Below are 25,727 nucleotides of genomic sequence, written 5' to 3' on the forward strand. Positions count from 1 at the left end.
CCACAATGGGGGGTCGAAATTTTACATAGGAATATATAGAGTAAATCTTTAAAAATCTTCTTCTCAGAAACTAATCAGCCAGGAAAGCTGAAACTTGTGTGGAAGTATCCTCAGGTAGTGTAGATTCAAAGTTGTGAAAATCATGACCCCCGGGGGTAGGGTGGGGCCACAATGGGGGTGTCGAAGTTTTACATAGGAATATATAGAATAAATCTTTAAAAATCTTCTTCTCAGAAACAAATCAGCCAGGAAAGCTGAAACTTGTGTGGAAGCATCCTCAGGTAGTGTAGATTCAAAGTTGTGAAAATCATAACCCCTGGGGTTAGGTTGGGGCCACAATGGGGGGTCGAAGTTTTACATAGGAATATATCGAGTAAATCTTTAAAAATCTTCTTCTCAGAAACTAATCAGCCAGGAAAGCTGAAACTTGTGTGGAAGCATCCTCAGGTAGTGTAAATTCAAAGTTGTGAAAATCATGACCCCCAGGGGTAGGGTGGGGCCACAATGGGGGGTCGAAGTTTTACATAGGAATATATAGAATAAATCTTTAAAAATCTTCTTCTCAGAAACTAATCAGCCAGGAAAGCTGAAACTTGTGTGGAAGCATCCTCAGGTAGTGTAGATTCAAAGTTGTGAAAATCATAACCCCTGGGGTTAGGTTGGGCCCACAATGGGGGGTCAAAGTTTTACATAGGAATATATAGAGTAAATCTTTAAAAATTTTCTTCTCAGCAACAAATCAGCCAGGAATGCTGAAACTTGTGTGGAAGTATCCTCAGGTAGTGTAGATTCAAAGTTGTGAAAATCATGACCCCGGGGGGTAGGGTGGGGCCACAATGGGGGTGTCGAAGTTTTACATAGGAATATATAGAATAAATATTTAAAAATCTTCTTCTCAGAAACTAATCAGCCAGGAAAGCTGAAACTTGTGTGGAAGCATCCCCAGGTAGTGTAGATTCAAAGTTGTGAAAATCATAACCCCTGGGGTTAGGTTGGGGCCACAATGGGGGGTCGAAGTTTTACATAGGAATATATAGAGTAAATCTTTAAAAATCTTCTTCTCAGAAACTAATCAGCCAGGAAAGCTGAAACTTGTGTGGAAGCATCCTCAGGTAGTGTAGATTCAAAGTTGTGAAAATCATGACCCCCAGGGGTAGGGTGGGGCCACAATGGGGGTCGAAGTTTTACATAGGAATATATAGAATAAATCTTTAAAAATCTTCTTCTCAGAAACTAATCAGCCAGGAAAGCTGAAACTTGTGTGGAAGCATCCTCAGGTAGTGTAGATTCAAAGTTGTGAAAATCATAACCCCTGGGGTTAGGTTGGGCCCACAATGGGGGGTCAAAGTTTTACATAGGAATATATAGAGTAAATCTTTAAAAATCTTCTTCGTACGGTATTTGACTGTTGGGAAGAACTCGGTCAAGATATTTCCATTGCTTTATACGGCCGTTGACAGATTCTACAATCCAACGTATCTTCGTAATTAGTCAAGTGGTGTTGCTTTCCTCTACTGGGAGTTAGGATTCACCCTTTTTTACAATGGAAGGCATTTCTGTTCTGACGCCAATTTCGTGCAGCAGTTCGACCGAGTCTCTGAAACCGCGGTCAACGATAATGACATCATTTTCACAAACCCAATGTTTTAATTATTCAATGTCATTCTGAATTATGTGTTTCATGATTTTGGCATCATTGTTTTTCCCGTCACTGTAATAGGGGCCAATCACACTAAGAATGTATCCACTGGTAGAAACAAACACCATTGGTTTTACCAATGGTCTGTGTTTATGCAAACTGTAGCTCTTGCGTTGAAATTTAAACTGCTGACTTTTTGTATGTAAATATAAGTACCATCGGCTACAAAAATTGCTGGATGCATGCCCTGACCGAATAGAGATTGCTCTAATGGGCGAGTAGGTGACGATATGACTTCTTCTCTGCTGATGTGCTGGAAACCCAAGTGTGATGGCACAAAATGTTGCGAAAGATATTTTCGAGCTGATGCAATGGCACGTCGTACAGAGTCCCTACCTAAGTTAGATAATGTTGACAACATTTTATTTGGCATGCCTGTTCTCAGTTTGGTAAGGAATATGCCTAAACATATGCGAACACTGCGTGTACTCGATTCACGGAGTTGTCCTTGAACTTCCAAACAAAGGTCATCTAAGTTCCTCCCTGATATGCCCGTCAGAGTTAAGATGTCAGAATCTGATAAAGACTTGTCGTTGTCAAAATCGATTCGCTTTTCGTTCCCATTTATTGTAATATCTCGAATTTCTGTAATTAGGCTCATTAGATCTGAATGATTAAACATGGATGTACATCTAGATTGAGAGATCTGTTGTGTTGCTTAAGTATTGAAGACATTGTTGGACAAATGTTCAGGGCAGCATTTAGCTCCAACAGGCAATATCAGAAATTTGTCCAAAAACAGATTATGTCTGGCATTTGTTGGCACAACGACGAGTTTCGGGCCACAACGTTTGCACACAGCACACTGGGAACGGCTACCTCCCACTGATGGTATGGGTAGTGTTATACGTGGTGGTGATCGAGGAGTCGTCTTTGCTTGCTTGGTTGATGGAACGTATTCAGTTTCATTATTAGGATCAAGGTTCTGTTTATAAAACTTCTTGGAATTACCAATAGCTGCATTCATTTCTTGGGAACAACGGATTCTGGATTTGTTACATATTGACGCTTCCTGGATTAAATATTTTGGAATGTTCTATAAAGAATCTTTGGTGTAGGAATTTCCGTGGTTGCTTATTTTTTGGTCCAACCAATGGTCGTCTGTCTCTTACTTTTGGTTAAGATGAACACAGGACGCACGAGTAATATCTATTTGAAGACATGCTGAACAGCGTTTTATAAATATATGTGAAGTATAAATATCTTTTGTATGCAAGTAATAATTATTTGGTTTCTTAAAATTACATTACTTTAAACTTATACATGACAATATACCGTGTTGCTTTTATTTATTTGAATGAGGTTAAATTTGTTAACACCTATGTTATTTTGATGAAAAAAAAATTTGTAGTGCGCGGATGCTGGTATTCGAACTTCTGATAATCTAGTCGCAGTGCATGAAGTGCACGGATTTTTTTTTTTTTATCTTTTATTGATATTCAACATACTACACACTGTACATATCAATTCTTAAAAACAACAATGTCTAATAAACAAATGAATTTATACAAAAGGACAAGTATTAAAAATTGAATATCAACCCACCCTCTGTTTCTTTAACTAGAGGATTTTTGTTCAAAAATAATTTGGAGAAAATATTTCTTCTGTTTTCCTTGATACACAATTGGTAATGATTATATGAAATAAATTGTCTTAACATGTACTTTTGATAAACAGTTGTCGTTGTTTGTATATATTTAATCTACATATAGATAAAAAGAAATTAACAAAAAGTGTATTTACATTTGTTATACCCGTTGACAATGATGAGAAAAACATCTCATCAAATTTTAAAGTATTGAAAATATTTACATCTACATCTTTGAATACTTTTTCTAAATGATACACAAATAATTTGTTTATTATTTCATATAGTTCATTACAGCCAATAAATAAATGTATAATATCTTCATTTTGTAATGAGCAAAGTTGACAACAAATTGATTCTGTTTTGCCGATTTTAAATAATTTTTCATAGGCCACGCTGACAATGTTTACCGAAGGTAAAATTTATTACAAATACAACAGACATGATCCACACTTTTGCAGATTGGAGCATACGACAGATTATATTTGAATAAAATGTGTTATTTTAATAAAAGAATGATTAAATTTTTTTATACATGATTTTTACGGAAGTAATTCTCATTTAAAAAAAAATTGGACTGCGGTGTTAAGATAACGAGTGATGCAGCACGCCAGCATGCAGCAGTGGTTTTTTTTTTCACTGATCAACAAAGAATAAAAATGACCGCTGACCATTGATTCTAGACCCTAATTCTCTTTATTCTAAACTATATCGTTAATATTAAACATATTTAATGACTCTCAATCTTCAAACAAATAAGCGTTGGTAAATAAATCACCCGCTGGCTGCTTGTCTGCGAATCATGTATCTGCTTCACACTACATATGTATTTTACATAAATAATTGTGTTATAATTCATCATCGATTTGGATTTGATAAACATTGTAACAAACCTGGATGCTGTTCAGCGTTCTTGTGTTAAAATGTCGTATCTAAGACATGCTGTTTCATCGACTGTTGATCCTTTGTTGGGATTTATCTAATATAAGGACGCGCTAGAGCAAAATGTCGGCGATGTACAGGTCGTTGCTAAAATATGTCCGATGAAGGATATTCCTCACGTGTATTGTAAATAGTGCTGTATACATTAATTATATTTTGTATTGGAATGAAATTTTACTTGAGAACTCAGAATTTTGTTTTATAATGCCTGTTAAAATGTTAATAAGATACACTTTAACCAGAACTTTATTCTTAGAGAATATCAGAATACGTTATAAAGTATATTGTGGGACAGTATTTATGAGCAATTAAACATTTACTGGTACTGTACAAGTATAATCATCTTCACATATTCTTGGATTTTAAAACAACTTTGACTATTTCTTTAGTAGTAAATAAATGACGCAGTTTTCATAACCACGGAAGCAAAATAAGAAATGTTCTCTCTTAATTTTAATCAATTTTTTTCCTAAATTGATATGCGGTTTTTTAAAATTTGAACCCATCCACAAGCGTGTGCCCAAAAGATATTTAGCTATAATAAATATGAAGTTATAAGGAATCATATATTTAAAGGAGATTTTGGCACATGACTGTGGAGTGTAGGAATTTTTCGAAAAATGATTATAAAATATTAATTTTCTTGCCATTTTTACTAAACATGACGTTTCCATGACGATAAAATGACGTCATAGGACCTGCAGGTTTTCTTAATTTTCATATTTTCTTGAAGCATGCATTCAGTTGATTTTTTAATGATATTATGAGCAGTGCAGTGCAATTATTTATTATTTTAATCAGCAACTGTGGTCATTTTAAGCCCTTTTGCCATTTCTTCTGTCATCTTTTTTTCTTTTTGCTTGTTCTTTGTAATGCAATTTTATAAACCCATTATCTTTATAACTTAATCGTTAATTGAAGCTTTCCAGATTACGTACATTCCCGAGTTCTGTTTTGTTATACATCTCGCAGAATACACAACCACGTATATTGCATGAGATGGTTTGGCGTAAATTTTAGGCTATGTTGTTAGGCTATGTTTTTGTAGCTATGATATACACAAACAAAAATGCTACACAGACAATACTTAATCAAAATCTGTAATACCTTATTGCAATTATCAACACACAATCAACCATTAAACTGTTATTGTGTTAAATATAACCAGAAATTAAAACCACATTTGGTTCTTGTTTTGAAAAATAACTGTCTCCTCATTGGTCACTAATAATTAGAGACCTTACTTATTAAAATAGATTTTCATTCATTTTATTACTAACAAACAAAAGTCCACTGATACAATATATGAAAGTATTTGCTTAGTGCTCAATGTAAAAGCAGATGTATGAAAAATAAAAACGAAAACAAATATATTTAAGTCTTTATTTAAAAATATTTATCAATGATACCATTTCTTATCAATCATTGGAATAAAGTACAGGGTTTTTTTTGCAAATATTCTGACATATTTGTTTTATTGAATATTTGGATTAAATTTCTCGAGTATATAAATTCAATCATTGCAACTTAATTTCACTAACATGGACATGGTTTTTCTTTGTCACTTTAATTTTTATATTAACCATCAAAGGTTAAATTGTCAAGGTCAAATCTGAATGAACAATTGATAGCACGTTCAGCTGTTAGTGGTTTTTTGTTTTCATCCCTTTGATTGACATCAACGTCCGCCTTCATCAACTCTTTGATCACATCCCAATTATCTCCATCACACGCAGCTGTCAGTGGTGCTTTGTTTCCGTCGCCTTGGTTGACATCAGCACCCGCTTTTATCAGCATTTTGACTATGTCCAAATCTCCTAACTCACATGCTGATGTTAGTGGTGTTTTGCTTCCATCACTTTGGTTGACATCAACCCCACTATTTATCAAAAATAAGACCACAAGCAAATGTCCTTGTTCACATGCCGCTGTTAATGGTGTTTTATTTCCGTCGCTTTGATTAAAATCCGCCCCAGCACCAATCAACTCTGCGACCACAAAGGCATGGCCTCTTTCACATGCCATTGTTAGTGGCGTTTTGTTATTAACGCAGGAATTGACATCAGTATCGGGATTTATTAACTTTTTAATCACCAAAGAAACATTTTCTTGACATGCAGCTGCTAGAGGTGTTTTATATCCATCGCTTTGATTGACATTAGCCCCCGCAATTACCAACGCTTCGATCACACGTATATGTCTTCCCTCACATGCAGCTGTTAAGGGTGATTTGTTGCAATCTTTTTGATTGACATCAGCCCCCTCTTTTATTAACTCTTCGACTATATCGATATGTCCACGATAGCTTGCAAATATCAGAGGTGTCCCATTTCCGTTGCTAAGATTGACATCAGCCCCTGCTTTTATCAACTCTTTCAAAATGTTTAAATGTCCCATATAACTTGTAGTTGATAGCGGAGTTTCGTTTCTATGTATCTGATTGACGTCAACTTGACATTCAATTAATTCTTTAACTACACCCATATGTCCAAAAAAGCATGCACCCATTAAAGCGTTTCCAACATTGGAAATTTCATAGCCGTCAAACTTTGCTTTCTTAAATTCTTTGACTATATTCAAATGTCCTTCATAACAGGCAACTTGCAGAGGTGAAATAAATTCATTGCATATATTGACATCGGCACCCGCTTCTATCAGTTCATTAACTACGTGAATATGAGCTTTGTAGCAGGCAACTATAAGCGGTGTTTTATCTTCTTCCGTGATATTGACAGCAGCCCCACGTTTGATCATTTCTTTAACATCTTCTAAATGTCCACGAAAACACTCAACTATAAATGATCTTTCGTTTGTGTTATTCAGATCGACTTTTGACTCCATTTCGATTAACCTTTTGGTTATACTCAAATGGCTCCAATAACAGGGAAAGTTAAGTGTAGTTTTATCTTTATCATTTGGATCGATCTGAGCACCTGCTTTAATCAGCAATTTCAAAATATCAAAATAACCGCCATCACATGCAGCAATAAGCGGTGTTTTCCCTTCATGTTTTTTATTTACCTCAACCCCCGCTGATAACAGCTCTTTGACTATGCTAAAATGCCCCTTTTTACATGCAGCTAATAGTGGTGATTCAGAGTTCAAAGAAATATTGAGATCAACACCTGTTGTTATCAATTTTTCAACAATGCACAAATGATTTTCTTTGCAAGCATTTATTATGGGGGCGTTCAGATTGATATCAGCTCCTGCTTTTATCAGCTCTTCAACTATAAGTGCGTGTCCTTCCTGACATGCAGACTGTAATGGTGAAATTAAAACACTTTTTTTATTGACACTAGCACCCGATTTCAATAATTCTCTTACTGTGCTTTGCTGTCCATTTTCACACGCAGCTATTAAAGGTGTTTCAAAGTCAACGCACATATTGATATTAGCTCCAGCTTCTAACAGTGCCATGACAATATCTAGATATCCATATTTGCAAGCAATAATTAATGGATTTTTTTCAAAGTATACCATGCCTGAAGGCCAAACCCTGTTATTGAGAGCGTCTGTATTGACATGTTTGAGTAATATTTGCACAGTATCAAGATCGCCAGAATAACAACCGAGACAAAGCAGGCGACATTGCTCAACAAAAAATGGTTCATCATACGTGTCACAAATTATGTCACTATTTGAGTCACTATCTATAAAACTAGCTTCATCATCATCTTGGTCACTGCAACTACTGTTAACGTTATTATCAATGTTTGTCTGGTTTATAAATGAATAACTTTGGTGGTCTTCATTGTAGCGACTGAGAAACAGGTCAATAATGTTTCCATTTGTTTGAATCATTTGATCTAAAATATACTGAAGAATTTTATAATGTCCAAAAATAATAACCCATTGTATTCCCTTGAGACAGCTCATATAAGGATATAATCTGCCATGCCTACGTTCGATGATTGTATCATTTATAAGAAAATCATATTCAAACATGCCCAATCTTGTGTGTTTCTTTTCCTCATCACCATATTTTTTAGGTTCATAGTTCCATGTATCTACTTCAGAGGCGTTGTTTAGCTCAGATATAAGTAAAGTGTATAAATCATTATACGACTTCTTGTTCAATAATGCAATGAACTTTTGGAACACAGATGGAGTTTTCAAAGCTTCGTTACCGAACACGTCATAAAATTCGCCATTATATACGTCTTTGAACAGACGATCAGCTAGCATTGAATATTGGGGCTCATGCAGTTTTATACTTAAGTCGATGATAGTCTCACTTTCATGACTTGTTTGGATGCGTTTTTTATCTTCACTTTCTTTATCTTCTTCGCATTCTTCCTCTCTTTTCCTTTTTCTAGAGTTATCTTTATCTAGTTTGACATAACTAGCAATGTACTTACTACTCGCGTATTGCAAAATCAGTTCTGGATATTTACGACCAAAATGATATGCGATAATTTCAAACATGGAGTCGTGAATAAAAGTAAATTCATCGTCATTTTTCTTTGTGTAGGTTCCCTTCATTTCTGACAAGGCATTGATCAATTGAAAGTTATCTGTTGTAGATGGCACTTTACATGTTCTTAGAATGCTGCATTTCATCTCAGCAAACGAATTGTCTTCCATTGTCTCCTTAGCTGCATTATTGCCATTATCTAACATTTTTTCTGACAGTTTGTTTTTATTAGCCATAAGTAAAACTAACGAGACATACTGGTGCTTGTTATGTATTCTCAGTGAGTCCAATTCCTTCAGGATACATTCAATAGGTGATATGAAAAAAGAATTTCCATAAACTTTCAACTTCGGTTCGCTTGAAAAGAGTTTACATAAAAGAGGGAACATGCTTGAGGATGATGCCAAATTGTCCGAGGTCAAAAAATCTCTATCTAAAGAATATTTTTCAAGTAATTCTTGTTTGTCGTCATCGTTTAATGTGTTTTCTTTACTTTGTAAAAGAACCGTATTCTTTCCTTTAACCAGAACACAGTCGGATACCAATTCATTTCTAAAAACTGCCTCACGACACGTCACAAGGGTTTTCGTTTTTCGATTGATTGGATCTTTAAGTCTTTCGCTGTATTTATTAATCATATGAAGTTCGTGTTCGTTTACTCCAAAAACTCCAAGGACATCATCGATTACAAACACCTGTGGAATGTTTTGGTTACTATAATCTTCAATCTTGTTTATTTCCTTGATTGGAAAAATTTCATACCCTTCCTTTTGCAGTATTAGAGCAATATGACGGGCTGTTGCCGTTTTACCGGAGCCTGGAACACCGACAAACGTTACGTATGGTTGTGATCTGACTTGCTCTAGCATCACTGGGAAGTTGTGGGTTTCTAAAAACACTCTGTCATCCTCTTTCCACTTTGAAATATCCCTTTCATATAAAGCTGAAAAACAAAACCATGTGACTTGCTATTATTAATCAATGTACTGAAGTATTAAAAGCCGAGCTCTTTTGGTGTGTCTATGCTTATTGTGTAGTAAAGACTGAAAATCTCTCTCTCTCTCTCTCTCTCTCTCTCATTCTCTCTCTCTCTCTCTCTCTCTCTCTCTCTCTCTCTCTCTCTCTCTCTTATGGTTTTAATGTCGACAAAACGTCAGAGAGCGAGCGACCAAATTTTGTAAGCGGCTATAAACAAAAATATGTCTGTCTGTAGAAAAAAGTTCAAGAGTTGCTGACTTGAATTTTGCAACACGCGTTATATATTTGATCCCATTTCTTCCACGCGCAGCAAAGTAGTTCATAAAAATTCCTGCGCATTGTATGTGTCCAAAATGCATATTTTTGTTTTTAAAACACGTTATTGATAAGAAAACTAAAGAGGATTGACAAATTCTCTCGAAATTAAAAGAAAAACAAAATGCCAACACTTTTGACATAGCATGGCTCATTGTGTAACTATTTGGTTTATCGGAAGCTTTTACTTTGACGCTCTTTGTTTTTGTGTTTACTTTTAAAGTTGTGCTATTTATAGTAACATTGGCAATTTACCTGCCTACAGCCAGGACTTTCAGCGGAGCCCGGCTAGAAATCAAAGCTCAAATCGCAGTAATTTACACCGTAATTTAAATCTCAATTTAAAATACGTGTCTTTAAAGAAAACACTTTGGCAATTAAAAAAACTCATTTCCAAAAGGTGATGCTTGATACATCATATACAGCTATACGTTATGAAATTCTGATTTAAAAGTTGTTCCACGGGGGTGTTAAAGAAGCATATGGAAAAACTAGCGTCGTATTCTTACTGTTATACTCAAAATCGTGAGATCCATTAATCGTTTTGAATCAGATCAACTAAGGATCATCCTTTGAAAGAGATATCAATGCAATGAAATCAAATAGTACATTACTGCCACATCGGTGCATTTATTAACAGCAAATAAATAAATAGCTTACGTATATGCCTTAACCTAAAATGACACTACCCTGCGGTTTCCACAAAACAATAAACATATCAAGTGAATGCAAACCATCTCAGTTTTATCACAACTGCTGATTGAATCCTACCTTTTCTTTAATTAAAACGTTATATTAATCATCTTGTTTAAAAAAAACAAAAAGATTTCATATATATATATATATATATATATATATATATATATATATATATATATATATATATATATATATATATATATATATATTGGTTTGATACTGACTGACTACAAATAAGTGTTTTGTTTTTCCTGAGGACTATCAAATGACATACTTATTTTTTTCACAAAAACGCATGTACAAGATGCCTATAACTTTGTCCAAATTAACTCATTTAAACTTAAAATTACTAATTTCACATTTCATATACTCTTTAAAAATCTTCGCTTAACACATATTTACTATCAATGTTTTGTTTTGTTTTTGTTTCTTTTTTTGCTATTCAATTGTAATCGTTTTCTCCCTATTTGAGCAAATTGCGACGAGGCCGTTATGTTTTGTTCCAGACACAACAATGTGACGTCAATATTCATAGGGCAACTATCCTTATTTTACAAAATTGCAAGGGGCAGTTACTCCAGATTTTTAAAGAATTTATGGCATGTGGTTTCTGTATTTGAAAATATGAAATGTCGAAATGTGAAGGGGAAGCGTCGATCAATAATGGCCATATTGCCTAATATTAATTCTCAGTGAACTAACAAAGAGATATATGAGGAAATCACGTGCTATGTTTAAACCAACAAAAGTGTGACATTTCAGTCTGAGGGAAAGATAATATATATATAAGGTACATGCTACTAACATTGTATTTTTATGCTATGTTATTTGTTAAAATATGATTTCAAAAAATTTCAAAAACGAATATTGCATTTGTATTAGAGTAAAAAAATGGTTACCTTTTACATTCTCGGGAACACATCTTTTTTCAATTCTTTTTGTTCTCTCTGTTTATGAAAAAGAATTATAGTGAATACTTTGTGTATCTTTTTTTTAGAAACGAGCTTATATGTCTCTAGTTAGATGCAAAAGTATCATTTTAAGTATATTTTAGTAAAATAGCTACCTGAAATATCATGAATTTTTGTATCCAAATTCTGCAACTCTTTGATGTATTTAGATTCCTGTTCAGGATCCATAGAGCATTTTGTGATCTTAACAACTGCGTTCTGATAAATGGTTGATATGCGTAGGTACTTTTCCAAATCCTGAATAATGCTGGAAATTTCTAGAACTTTCTTATTGAAATCGGTGTCGGAAATTGATATATCTCTACAATGCCCGTACTTGTTTCTTATCAATCGAATTCTTTCAATGTTTGCTGACACACTCCTGTCACATAGGATTGGTTCATTTCCCCATTGTTTTGCATGAGGTGGAAGGTTGGATATATTCCGCAACAGAAAATAGAATAAAGTTATATCAAAGTCTGAGTAGTTTCCATTGAGTATGATCCTTTCTTGTTCTTTGGTAATTGGAGGTTGTTTTCGTTTAGGTAAATTAGCTAAATATGCCGTAAACATCTGTGACAGTGTTGACGGGGGAATCTCTTTCTTGAGAACATCACAGAGAACATCAGTACAAGGACCCAATATAATGCGGGCTACACGAGCAAGGTTGGTGGTTTCCCGCGTTGATGCATACTTCGAGTTAGCCATCATTTGTAAATCCCGGTACCATTTGTTCTGCAATTTAAAAGGATTTCTTTTTAAAAAGTATTAGGTCGTATCTTTTTTTAATTAGAAAAGTGCGCAGCATGTATAATGTTCCTCTTTTTTTCACAAATATGCATGTTTAGTTAGTAAATAGTTTAGGAGAATAATATATTTGACAAAAATAAAATCAAACTTATCGTTCTTTTCCATATAATATTACCAATACTTTCATAAATATAGTTTAGGGCCTTGGGAAGCATTATTTGCAGGACTTGAATTTTGATCTCTTTTTCACTTAATATTTTTACTCTCACAAATTCAAAATGGTAAGAGAGAATATGTTGTATAAAAAAATAATCAGCCTTAAATTGAAGAATAAAATAACATTCTATCAATGGTGTATTTTAATTGGTATAATATTTCTCATAGAAACGTTGAAGATTTACTAATTATATTATTTGGCAACAATTCTGGCAAATTTATAAACAGTGACACATATCTGGCTTAGTGAAGGTAGGTATCGTTTAAGTCTATTTGATATCCCTAAATAACATCCTATGTCTGTCCCATTTTAATATCATAATGACATTTTATTGTTTTTAATGCCGGTTTGCTAATTCTATCAGTCAACAATTATTAATTAACTTGTAAGTTAGACTTATATCGAATAGTTAGTCTTGATGAAAGATCTGATGTTTCTCTCACTGGCAACACAGGTATGCCGCAATTGTTGTTACCCATGTATTTAAAACTAATTCGCCATATTTCCCAAAGAAAAGTCATACTCTTCTTTGTCTTTTTATCTTTTTCCTTCGGTAACATTTTAACCGAAGTTTGTTTACTGATGGCATCAACGAAGCAGTAGATTCGATGATAGGATACAACCACTTGTTTTTTGAAGATATAAATTAAAATTTCTTGGTATGGATTCACAACAAAATTTAAATCATTATATATAATTTTATATATAGGAGTCGTTGACAACTCTTTAGATATGATTTTAACTATGTATCGAAAATGTATGGTTTATAAACAAACGTTCTGGAGATATTTTTTATTGTTAACAAGAATTTCATACAAAAACTATGAAATATTTTTATGCAAGAAAATTGAAAAGCTTGACCATGATTGTTTAAAATTATGCAATCATATTTTAACATAATAAGCTAATCTGTTTGATTTTCTTTAATTTAACAACAAAGGAAAGAATGTGTCGTATATTTACCCACCGATTTTAAATGTCTCTTCATTCTTTATGAAAAAACAACCGTTTTAATCCTTTGAAGCATTGTGTGATTTAAAAACAAATGTTTTATTTTACTAGGGATGTCTTTTTTGTTAAAGATTTGGCTTTAAATAATATTGTTGATTGATATCCTTTAAGAAAGTTTGCATGCAATTTCATTTCTGTTCTGAAAAAGAGCATTGATTTTACATGAACAATGGTTTATAAAACAGTTTATATATTTACGTGTTACTAAAGACTGCAGAGCTGTATATCAAAAACCACTGTGTATTTATCATGTCTTAGGTAGAAACTTGAATTCTTTAAACACCCTATAGATGTAGTCAAACAATGCAAATAAATATACAAGTTAGATCATTCTTTCATGTGTGACGTTAAATCAAGTCAGTATTTGATATAACGAAGTACTAGATCATTTCAAATACACTCTATACAATTTCATCAAAATCGAATATATTTGACTGAATTGCGACCTCTATTTTGAGACTAATGAATATGTTTTCCTACATGAACAATGTTTCCCTGTCACAGTTATCTTATAAAATTCTATTAAGATAAAGCTAATGAAAAGTACTTAAACTCAAAAGTCCAACAGAAATACAAACCAGAAGCAGTGCTAACACGGACCACTACAAAATCAAAGGCAGGATTAGGCGCTATGGAGAAGTTAGCATTTCCTGCTGACAGGTCACACCCATCGTGTGCATTAAGTCGTAATTCGGTCAAGACTATTAATCGTTATCAACACTATACCTACATAAACATGTTTTTGGGTAAAGCTGACACTTTAAATAAGGCAAAACAATTATTTTATGATTCAACAAGAAATTTACTTACCTTTTCACATTCAAAGCCTCTAGCGCACTATGTTACATTAAAAATATATTCACGTCGTGTTTATTTCTCTCGTTACCTGGCAAATACTATTTCGTGATCGTCCCATGATTTAAAAACCTTTCAGCATTTCCTTACGCTTGATTAAGCAGTGCAAAATATTTAAAAGGCCAATTTATGAAATGGTAGCGCTGCATTCATTTTATTAACAATGCGGCGTGTAACCCTCGGTCATATCAACCCGTTTCAAGTTCTTTACCTTAATGATTCAGAATTTTTTTTTCCAATTTGAAAATTAAATAAACAGCCGATGGGCTTCCGAGATATATTAAAGAAATGTATAGGTTTTTACTTTGTTGATTGTGCTCTCGGATTATTTCCTTAAATATTATATGGAAGAAAAATATCTGAACAAAATATGTTTTTATCACTATGAATATCTGACAAATGTTAAAAAATCCCAAGTTATTAATTACAAAGTGGGGCTAATTTGTAAATATTTAAATTTGAAAGTCAACAATGTTCTAAAACTTGTAAACCGTAGATTTTTTTAATGATGATTTGTTAAGAAAAATACTTGAAAGGCAGGTTTCTTATTGACTAGTTCCATCTAATGTATATCATTTGATTCTGGGTTTCATTTCATCGGACCTTGGGATCATCATACTCACTACAGGTATGTCGATGTAAGGGTGTATGGTAAACTTGGCGTTTCTCCAATTTTGTCGATTGACTAATCAAATTTCCTTTTTCCATTTTTGTTGAGCAGTCCCCATTAATTAATGTTAGACCATAATTAACATCTAATTATCTACGGACTCTTCCGGGGGGGGGGGGGGGTTCGATTACATAATTACATGTTTCAAGGTTTGTATTTTGACTATCAAAGACAAACTTTATCATCAGCGTTTTATTTTTCCATATTATGACATTTTCTCGGTTTTAACATTTACCTAGATTATGACATGCCCAATTGTGACAAAAAGCACACGGCGGGTGCCTCCGGTCAGCAGAGGATGCTCACTCCTCCTAGGCACCTGATCCTACCTCTATCATTTTGGAGGTCCGTGTTGCTCTGTTTTGAATTTGTATTTCGTATTATGGTTTTTTGAGAAGGTTGACGGTTTGTTATGTCATTTTTTTACATAATGATGTAAACATATCAGCATTTTCATTAACAGATGATCTGGATAAAATTGATACATGGGCTTCCACATGGTCTGTGCATTTCAACCCTAACAAAACTTGTAATAAAAACTGTTCAAGACGGTCAAGAAATAATCATCTTCCTGTTCATTTAGGTTTCAATGTTATTTATATTAATGAATCTAAAACACAATGTGATCTTTCAAATTGATGCTAGATGGTCATATATATATATATATATATATATATATATATATATATATATATATATATATATATATATATATATACGGAAAAGCTTGTTCAAGGTTAAAAATGCTGAAACATTAACTAGACAGGAGTGCATTAATTAAGATTTATTTTGCTTTTATTCGGCCGATCCTGGAGTATGGTAGTATTGTATGAGAAAATTTTTTACAAGAAAATTCAAATCTCTTATAAAATGGCCAGATAAAAGCAGGTAAAATAATTACAGTTTTTTTGGAAAAACTCATATCGGACTGCTCTGTATTCAAAGTTGGGATGCGAACCGTTATATAAGAGAAGGGAAGGATAAGAACTTTTAATATTCTACACGATTTTTATGATATAGCTCCTGTATTTAAACAAGATTTGATTCTGCCTTTCAAACCGCCACAGCAGAGATATAACCTTCGTAATATTGCTAACTTTAACTTCCTTATACCACAGTCAAGGACAGCTACATATTAAAACAGCTTCTTGCCATCCACTATTCAGTTAATATATAATGAACTATTGGAGACAAAATGTATCCTTTTCATCTTTCAAAAATTTAATTCAAATGTTACTGAAATATAAGTCGTAACTTTGATCCTTGAGGGGAGAACTAAAATAGGCATAGCCTGATGTCCAATTCTATTATGTATTTATTTGCATAATAAAATATTTGTTAAATTAAATTTCCATATATCGGCGTTTCCTCCAAAAAATGTAAAACATCAGAATATCAGTGGTTTTGTTGCAATGTCCCAGAAAAACTTCTTCAATTTCTAAGTGTTGGTATGATAACTAGCCTAAGGTCTAAATTAAACGTAACATTCAAATATTTCAAGTTTCGATAAATGTACTTTATTTGATGTCCACAAAAAATATATGAAGCATAAGTATAGCAAAAAGAGTAACATAGTACATAACAGTACAATAAAAACAACACATACATTGACTCCAAGGTCGTTTAGGTACATATGTACATGTACAATAATATAATCAATCATACTTCCTTTGTTAAGTTGCTACATGTATACACAGACCTAAATCTGTCTGCCAACAATTAAAATTCAATTTCGGAGTGATTCCTGAAAAATACTATTTTCCTTCCCTCTCTACAAAGTTTATAAATTGTGGAACATATGAGTTGAAAGTTGCTCAATCTTCGAAGATTTCGCAGTTCCCACTTACTGAGAACTACTAGTAATTGACATCCTGATTAAACTATGAAAAACAAACTTTTTTTATACAATTTTATCCATTGCATACACTTGAAACAATCAAATTTTAAATTAAACAATGAATTATTATAACCTTTACAAAACTTGTTCATAAAACTATAAAAGATTACCACATCATGTTTTGCTCAGCGGTTTTTGAGAAGTGGAAATTGTTCATTACGAAACGTTCGAAATTGAACAAAGAGAGATATGTTTTGTCACAAGGAAAACTCCAATTTTTTAAAAAACATTGAACAACTTCACATGCATCTTCGTTTAAAAAAAAACTTAGAACTCTGTATTTAACTTTATGAAAAAAACTACACAGCAATTTCAAAGAGCTTTTTTTTCGTAAATTTTAAGATGTGAATAAACTCATTTCAAATGCTTTGCAAAAATTTCAGGCAATTGATCTTCTTTATAGTTGTATACGAAGAATTTTTCTCCAACAGCTCCTGCGACCATCGGTGATAACCCTGCAAAACAAAACCGCTCGATAGTAAAAAAAAAACTACAAAATAATCGGAAGAATATATTATTATATTATATTATTCTTTTGTATGGTTATGAACAATTCGAATTTAAGAATGATAAATTAGCAAACATCATTCTATTCTGGAATGTTGTCTTTAGCGGGTAAATATAAATCTTAAAATCTTACTTTCTTCAGAATCAGAACGGAACAGACAAATAACATGTTTGTTGAGAGCAACCGCTCTTCCAATCTCGTATCCCACTCCTAAAGACTTCTGTGTTACTTCAGCAACAATGACTACCATGGGAAGAGAAAGAGAAACACTGATTTGTGATTTTATATAATTTGTTATGCAATGGCATTTTGTCAAATAGAAATACATCGATAAATACAAAATTAATCATTAAATTATACCGTTGTAATTATCATATACTAGTATTACAAATTTATGATAAAATATCCGTAATTGTTTAACGTGGCTAGCATATATGCAAATATCTGTTGTTATTTAGGGGGGTTATTTAACTCAATCAATATATATCACTTTGTAAAACTTCCTCTCGTTATTGCCTTGCATGGAAGATGATTCAAATATTATTAATCATATGACTTATTGAAAAATAAAGATTCAGCAAGCTCAGAGTTTAAGAACCTTAGAAGAATGGTCTCTCATTAATTTAGGTCTTTTTTCTCTTTTACAAATATTACCGTCACATTCATATAGCCAGTCCATGTCCCTATCATGTATAAAAACGTCAGTTAATCCCGCGTTGTCTTCATCTGCAAAAGTAAAACGAATCAATCCGCATTTGCCATATTTTATCCATATCGATTGTATACACTCAATAACTGTAAAAAATATTTTAAGTTTTATTTCACCGGCTTCAACTGTTGGGTTTGCCACATGTTCCGTCAAAACCTTGCCGTATGTCTTTAACTGCTCAACAATTCGTAGATACAAATCAGCATACTTTCTCCCTCCAGTGATTCTTCCGGCAAAGTAGATTGTATGTTTTTCAGTCATGGTATTCACTGTTATTGTCCCGCTATAAGAAATAGTTTTATTCAATGTTTCTTGATACATGTACCTTCTTTTTAAATTTAAATCTTTCCTTTTTAAAAGGTGCTATTGAAATAATCACCGAGTCACATTCGACAGATGATAAACGAATAATCATTTGTATTCAAATTATTACCCTGTTATTAGTTCTACTATAATATAAACAAGACCATTTTGGGAGTTGATTATTAATCAACTCTTCTATGCAGTTACTCTGGCAAACCGAAACTGAAACAGTGTTTGGACCTAAGCACAAATCATCACCGCTGACAAGACTTAATTCTTGAAAATAATCGATAGATTCGATGTAATGTATGCTGATGCATTTAAAATAATGAAACTTATTTAAGAATATCTTAAAAATAGTCAGATTTTTAAATAGAGCGAACAACTTAGATATTTTTGCAGTCGTATGTATATCTACGCCGGAGTTCACTATCTCGTTCAACCAACAGCTGTCTCCATAAATCACCGACAAGCAGAGAGTCAGTCTATATTTAAAGATCGTGTCATCAAGATATCACGACCTGGTATTGACAGAGAGTACCTCTTGCTTGTCGGAGATTAACGGAGACAGCCGAGCATCTGGTTGAACGAGACTAGAGCTCATTATTGCATGGATCCATACAATGTTTTTGAAATATTTCGATTACTGATTTATAGTTTGATGGAATCAATTCTATTTTTAAATTTTACACAACATGATTCATAATTTTTTTTTTCGAAATTATATTATAAAGTGTCCTTATTCAAATACAGACTATTAACTACTTGTCAAGCAAAATAACATATCGTTGATTATTAGAATAAACAACAATCGATAAAATCAACTCCCGTCAGTACTTCAGTACTTTGATTATTTGTATGCTTTTTTTATTTCTTTTTTTAAAACAATTATCATTACATTCCTTGACAATTAGTACAAATATGCACGTATTACGTTTAAATAATAATGTTCAAGTCAATCAACTTACAGTTAATGGCGTTCTTACTTGTAGGATGAAAATATTCTTCACTAAAACACAAGTATATCTAAATCCCAAAGTTCATGAAACTTTCAAAATTGAGAGCCAAGAGCATGTAAAACCCAAATAATGAAAATCGTAAGAACATGTTCAACTGAGTTCAAGGTGGTTTTCATGAAAAACAAATGTATCCGATTCCTTGATGGTTACCTTAGGATAACTTTGTATCGGTCATTGTTCGAAGATAGACAAAATTTCATTGGTTCGTGTACACAGCATTGTTAAAATGCAGCACGTCTTAAACAGTTGAAAGCTACCGACATCGATCGTTCTGGATGACTGCACACATTTTTTACCTTTCTCATAATACACCTTGTTTTTTTGTCTCATCGGTTACCATCGAGGTTTTTTTCCTCATGCCCTTATTTTTTAAAGATGAATCAAACATAATTACTCATTAGCTCGCTTGAATTCATTTGGTTGACAGGTAGAAAACTCAGGTAAATTGGTTGGTCTACTCTTTTAATCATAAAATTCTGAACAGGATTTACATTACCTCTGAATTTCTCTCAAAACTGTCCTATTATCATGACACTCGGAAAACACTTATCACTTAATCAGCAAATAGTTTTAAAATCCTACAACATGTTCTCAATACTACGAAAAATCAACCGAAAACATTTCCATCCGCGTTAATGCAACCTCTGAGTTTTACATGGTAAGACGATGCAATTTATGCATTTTTATTTCAAAAACAAAATTAACAGATATATAGACAATTTAATCAATTTTAATGAAGTTCTGTCGAATAATATTTACATTAATACATTCATTACTTACTACTTACGGGAACCGGTTGATGGTTTTATTAGTGGCTGTATTGACGACACCAAATCTCTTTTTTAACAATAGGTGAAAACATGCTCAGTACATTTAAATATGGTAAAAAAAAACTGTTGCTTAGAGATTGTTTATTTGACATTATCTAATGAATCATTCATTATGTAGATTATAATGTCTACGAGGGTCAATCAAAAAATACGAAGACTTTTGTCATAGCTATGTTACTTAACGCCATATCATTACTAAATTTGGTAGACACAATTTAACAATAATTTCAAACAATTTGCAAGAAAAAAAGTTAATGAATTCATTTACTTCTAAGAATTATTAAGAATCTAATCCTGCAAAAATGAGGTCACGGCGCACGGTCAAAATTTGTGTTATGTCAACAATAAACTATATAATGTTGAAAATAATATCTCTATAAATCGGGCTAAAAACCAAATAATATTGAAACCTCAATTTAAGTATTGTCATGGTATTCTATGTTCAAAATTATGACGGGATATATTGATTTTTCGAACAGATATTAGTAACTAAAGACAGATAGTCCTCTTTAGAATTGACTTAAAACATCAACGTCGCCGGACGTCACGGCGCAACGAGAAGTACTAACAAAACATATTTAACTCAGGAAAAGGACGATACAAGCTGTGAAAATGCTCAATGGTGCCAAAAATAAGTCAACAATTTTTTGCAAGTTTGTGTTTAACTGTAATAAATTTTGTAGAGGTGGTATTTTGAATATCAAACTGTCCGAAATAGAGTAGAATATCTGGAAATATTTGGTAAAAAAGTAAGTAAGTTATAATAAACGTCAACCGGCGTTAAGGGTTATCCTTACTGTAAACTAAGAGATACACGGTTAGAAAATGAAAACTGTGAAGAACTAACTTATGATTCTCGAACAAATGTGTGCAAATAAGATGTTAAGTGGTTCAGTGCCATTTTAAATTGTAAGGAGAAAGGCACAAGAGACTAAGCGTGATATAAAGATGGGTTTATCTATAAACTGTGCGTGTTTAATCTTGACGTCATGTTTTGAATGTTACCGTGCGCCGTGGTGACAAAACATGTTGTTTTTAAAAAGGGGTAACAAAAATACCGTTTCATCAAATGGACTAAAACTTCGCATATCAATAACATAAGTGTTGGTGCACAGATTAATCTGTTAAGTATGACTTTCATGAAAAATATATGATAGACAGCCACATTGTCTTCGTATTTTTTGATTGACCCTCGTACTTAAGACATATTTTAAAACATATCAAGATTTTGACTTTTTAGGAGCTAAATTATGCATCATAACATTGTAAATACAGACATCAGTCAAGGTGAGGGAATCGTTTCTGGGGCAGGAAAATGTTTTTTTCCGAAAGATACATGGATGAAAATAATTCCATTTCCCCGTGGTAGACACGAATAAGGAACTCTACAGAACAGTGCCCCTGTAGAATTATGATCGTGTAAAATAATGACCTGTAGAATAGTGACCCGTATACTTATGAACCTTAGAATAATGACCAGAGATTCGATACAAATTCACATCATAAACATTGAAATACCTCCCACTGAAGAAAGACCCCTCTTGTGTGGGTTTTTTTTTTCGTTGAGTATCTTTTTTGGAGCCTGATCTCTATTGCTCCGATATGAAAATGGACAGGAATCATATTGAACTCTTTTAACAAACCTTATATATAATTTTCGTTAAAAAATTATAAACTTTTAAAAAAAGATTTAGAGATGACATTTTAATAATCATGACCTTATAAACTAGTACCAGGTATTCAATTATAATACTAAAGTAATATTTTCTTTATATCGATTTATGCCGTTACCATTTTATAGCCAAGATCTTGTAGTACAATATTTAGTCAAATCATTAAATATGCAATGATTAACGATATGATACCATATGTTATTATATTATGCATATACATTTAATATGTCATCAATTTAATTAATATGGTTTTACACATATCATGATAAATTATAGGCCTATATCACAGTTTAAGAGGCGTAGGTGGTCAAAAAATTAACCACCCTATCTACCTTACCTTTTCTTACAAATAAAGATTAAGGCTATAAATTTGTATTTTTGTAAAAAATATGTTAAGAAATATTATCTTTTAAACTCTAATATTTTCTAATGTATCTATATAGAGACTTTCTTCTTAAGGAGATCTAAAATGGTATCAAATGGTTCCGGTCATCGATGCTTATCAAATAATGATTTTTAAATCTGTCTACTTACAGTTGGTGCCTGGTTGATAGTAGAATAAGCATTAATCAAATAGGCATGAAATAAACATTTATAAGTGTATGGCACAGGTTTCTTGAAGACTTGCCAAAAAAACTCCACGTGAGAATCGTGTGTTGGGAGTTATACAGCCATAACCAAGTAAATACAAGGATTATTTTTTACCAGATGCATCCGGTGTTATGCTGTTTACCTCTTAAGGAGATCTACATACCTGCTCTTTTATAGCAACAACGACAAAAGGTGATAACATTTAATTGTAGGGTAATTTCTTTCTTAAAAAACAAACACCTTCCATATTACATTTGCGTTTCTTACATCTGTGTTCACTTACATTTATGATCTGAATAAAGTATCATATTATGTTTAACACAGGTGGTTGGACCATAAGGCGAAGTAGAGAACATAAACATTTTGTCATACCTGAATGCATACTAACAATAATCCTTTTTTTTGCTAGATATATCTTAAAGAGGAATTACTTGTCCTGTAACAAGGACAATTTTCCAATGACTTCGTCAGCGAATATTTGCGTTACCTTTTGAACATGGTCCAACGCCTTTTTACATGTACAGACGCCCACGCATGAATTAAAAAAAACAGGAGGTAAACATGCACTTTAAACAAGATCTATTTTTAATTGTGCATTGTTTTCTTTATGGTTTATTCTGTATAATCAATAAAGAGTACTGCTGACTTTGAAGGCATAACTAAAACGGCATACTTTGATTATTCCCAGTAAACGGTCGTTTAAGACTTCTTCTAAAAAAAAAATTCAAGTAGAGTAATTTTTAAGTAATATTTGAAAATCGACACCTTCTTAGCTAAACAAAAAACTCGAGTCAGCTTTTCAATCATATTTTGTGTCACAAAATTGGTAAACAAGCATCCTTACGCTTTAAAAAGGTTTCAAATTAATACAACTTCTTCTCCAATGAATTCAGCTTGAAGAGTTCGACCAAAGTTGGTGTCTGGTTAACTTACTTTTCACAGTTTTCTGCTGCAGTTGGATACGATTCTGGCAACCAAAATAGTTTAAAGCAATATTTACTGCCTCCATATCTTGCTTCTGTAAATTCGTTGGGACACCATTTTAATAATACTCGAAAATGATGAAAAAAGACAAAGTGACAAAGGTTTTGGAACAAATAATATCATTTACTTGAAGAAATACCTTTTATGAATACTGTTTATTTCTTAAAAGGTAAACTGTTTTTTTTTCATTTTATTCTTTTTATTTATTTATTGTTTTTGTCCATCCATTTAATCTGTGAAGCAAATTAAAATTCATTTGTACCATCATATTTTAAAAATACGTAACAACGTGTCATACCTGTAAAATACAGATAGATTGATATATAATACATCATGAAACAAAATTTAAACATCCTACAAAATCCCTTAAAAGGTTTGCGATCCTCGCACATATATCATCAACTTTGTTGATCACAAGAAACACATGTATACTCTGTACAAATGACACTTTTTCAGTGAAGAGATTTTATCAATTTCATTTATCAAGAACACACTCTTAAGAAAAACGACATCAATGTTATAAAAGTTTGAACATATTTAACAAGTTTTAATTTCATTTACTTACTTTTAAGTAATTGGGAAGAAAAGCGTGTAGAAAAAATAACTTTGAGAAAAAAATTGTTTTAAAAACAGATAAACTGTTCTCTAATTTCTAGCAGTTGCTTAGTACATTTCTCACAGCGTAGTTTTTATTACCGTTTCACGACCGCCATTTTGACAGTTTTTCCAAGAATTTAGCTAACAATTTTGAAATGAAAACTGTGACATTTACAAAAGGTAACCTGTATATATTATTAAAGCTCAGATATCAAGGGTTCATACTATGTTCTGTGTCACAACCTTATGGTAACCATGGCAACACAATATAGTCACGAACACAACATTTGATGTATTTTGATTGTTTTTGTCATTATTAAAAACGAATATTAAATACTTTCTAAAATACAATTAATCAAATATTCATGCAATTAGCCAAGCTATGTGCCCCAACAATTTAGTTATAGTATTTTTTTAACCTTTGAATCTACCAATTTAGTATCTCAATGCTTTACCTTTTTAGCTCACCTGAACTGAAAGCTCAAGTGAGCTTTTCTGATCACGTTTAGTCCGGTGTCCATCTGTCCGTCTGTATGTCTGTCTGTACACATTTTACATGTTCGACTTCTTCTCCAGACCCACCGGGCCAATTTCAACCAAACTTAGCACAAAGCATCCTTGGGTGAAGGGAATTTACGTTTGTTAAAATGAAGGGGAGATGATTAAAAATCATTAAATATTTTTTGATATTTTTTAAAAATCTTCTCAAAAACATTTGGCCAAAAAAGCTGTAACTTGTGTAGAACAGAAGCATCCAGAGTTGGTGTAGATTCAAGTTTGTTCAAATTATCCCCGGAGGTAGGGTGGGGCCACAATGAGGGTTCAAATTTTTACATAGGAAAATAAAGAGCAAATCTTAGTAGGTTTAATCGGGTGACAGTTTTATCATGTTAGGTGCCTAAAAAATCTGCAATTTTAACCTGATTGAAAAGAGAATGGTTTGCATATATTTGTATAAGCGCAATAAATTTTATTTTCTTAAATATATTTTTTTAAAAAAGAGATGAGTGGAATGAAATGCTAATAACATGTTATTAAATTGAATTTAAGTTGTTATGATAATCGCATGTAGTATTAAAGTGTCAACTATTGTAGATTCCTTATTTTACACGAGTACTAAATTTCGCGACTCAACTGTTTTGCATCAAATCGCGAGAATATGAGATCGCGAACGCCGAATTTTTTAATCATAGTCTAATTTAATTATCAGAAAACTAAAAGCGACATTTTAAAACAAGCTAGATCTCTAATACGCAATTTGACGTCGATATTATTTCCTAGCGTCTATTTAAAAATCGACAGTAAACGGTCTACAATTAACTATGTTTGGAAGCACAATGGTACATACACGAAAACCAATACTTTAGAAGAATAATGTTACATTCGTGACCGCCAATACCATTGATCACATACTGAAATTCATTTGATTTCTCTGTTGTAGCTGGCATTTCGCTGGCAAAATCAGTTTGTTATTAGAAAAAGTAGCTAAGTTGCGAAATTCATAAAATTCTTATCTTTTTCTACA

General features: G+C 32.6%; 2 protein-coding genes across 4 annotated transcripts; both read right to left on the minus strand.

Moving 5' to 3' along the window:
• Positions 1–5,678: 5,678 nt before the first annotated feature.
• Positions 5,679–12,299, minus strand: LOC128171755 (uncharacterized). The gene is made up of 3 exons (XM_052837520.1): positions 11,705–12,299; positions 11,538–11,585; positions 5,679–9,589 (listed from the first exon to the last, which is right to left on the minus strand). The coding sequence occupies exons 1-3, from the start codon at positions 12,297–12,299 to the stop codon at positions 5,808–5,810; spliced, it is 4,425 nt and encodes a 1,474-aa protein (XP_052693480.1). The 3' UTR covers positions 5,679–5,807.
• A 4,723-nt stretch (positions 12,300–17,022) lies between these two features.
• LOC128171796 (putative 2'-deoxynucleoside 5'-phosphate N-hydrolase 1) lies at positions 17,023–22,706 on the minus strand. 3 transcript variants are annotated; one of them, XM_052837584.1, is made up of 5 exons: positions 22,565–22,706; positions 18,322–18,488; positions 18,151–18,222; positions 17,629–17,739; positions 17,023–17,443 (listed from the first exon to the last, which is right to left on the minus strand). In XM_052837584.1, exons 1-5 carry the CDS (start codon positions 22,594–22,596, stop codon positions 17,343–17,345), a joined length of 483 nt encoding a protein of 160 aa, XP_052693544.1. In that variant the 5' UTR covers positions 22,597–22,706; the 3' UTR covers positions 17,023–17,342. The 3 variants fall into 3 exon arrangements, with proteins under 3 accessions (XP_052693544.1, XP_052693546.1, XP_052693545.1); XM_052837586.1 differs by lacking the exon at positions 22,565–22,706 and adding an exon at positions 19,495–19,665; XM_052837585.1 differs by lacking the exon at positions 22,565–22,706 and adding an exon at positions 19,477–19,663.
• Between the last annotated feature and the right edge of the window lie 3,021 nt (positions 22,707–25,727).

The sequence above is a fragment of the Crassostrea angulata genome, chromosome 2 (assembly GCF_025612915.1).
Source record: "Crassostrea angulata isolate pt1a10 chromosome 2, ASM2561291v2, whole genome shotgun sequence".
NCBI classification, from domain to species: Eukaryota; Metazoa; Mollusca; class Bivalvia; order Ostreida; family Ostreidae; genus Magallana; species Magallana angulata.

What these genes read in the sequence shown, in the direction of transcription:
- LOC128171755 (XM_052837520.1), bottom strand. Translation starts at nt 12,299, where the DNA reads ATGATGGCTAACTCGAAGTATGCATCAACGCGGGAAACCACCAACCTT. An exon ending in AAAAATTCATGATATTTCAG is followed by an intron (nt 11,586 to 11,704) that starts GTAGCTATTTTA and finishes TTTCATAAACAG; the next exon opens with AGAGAACAAAAAGAATTGAA. An exon ending in TGTTCCCGAGAATGTAAAAG is followed by an intron (nt 9,590 to 11,537) that starts GTAACCATTTTT and finishes TTTGTTTTTCAG; the next exon opens with CTTTATATGAAAGGGATATT.
- LOC128171796 (XM_052837584.1), bottom strand. Translation starts at nt 22,596, where the DNA reads ATGCTTATTCTACTATCAACCAGGCACCAACT. An exon ending in CTATCAACCAGGCACCAACT is followed by an intron (nt 18,489 to 22,564) that starts GTAAGTAGACAG and finishes TATTTCTTATAG; the next exon opens with CGGGACAATAACAGTGAATA. An exon ending in CTGGCTATATGAATGTGACG is followed by an intron (nt 17,740 to 18,150) that starts GTAATATTTGTA and finishes TTCCCATGGTAG; the next exon opens with TCATTGTTGCTGAAGTAACA.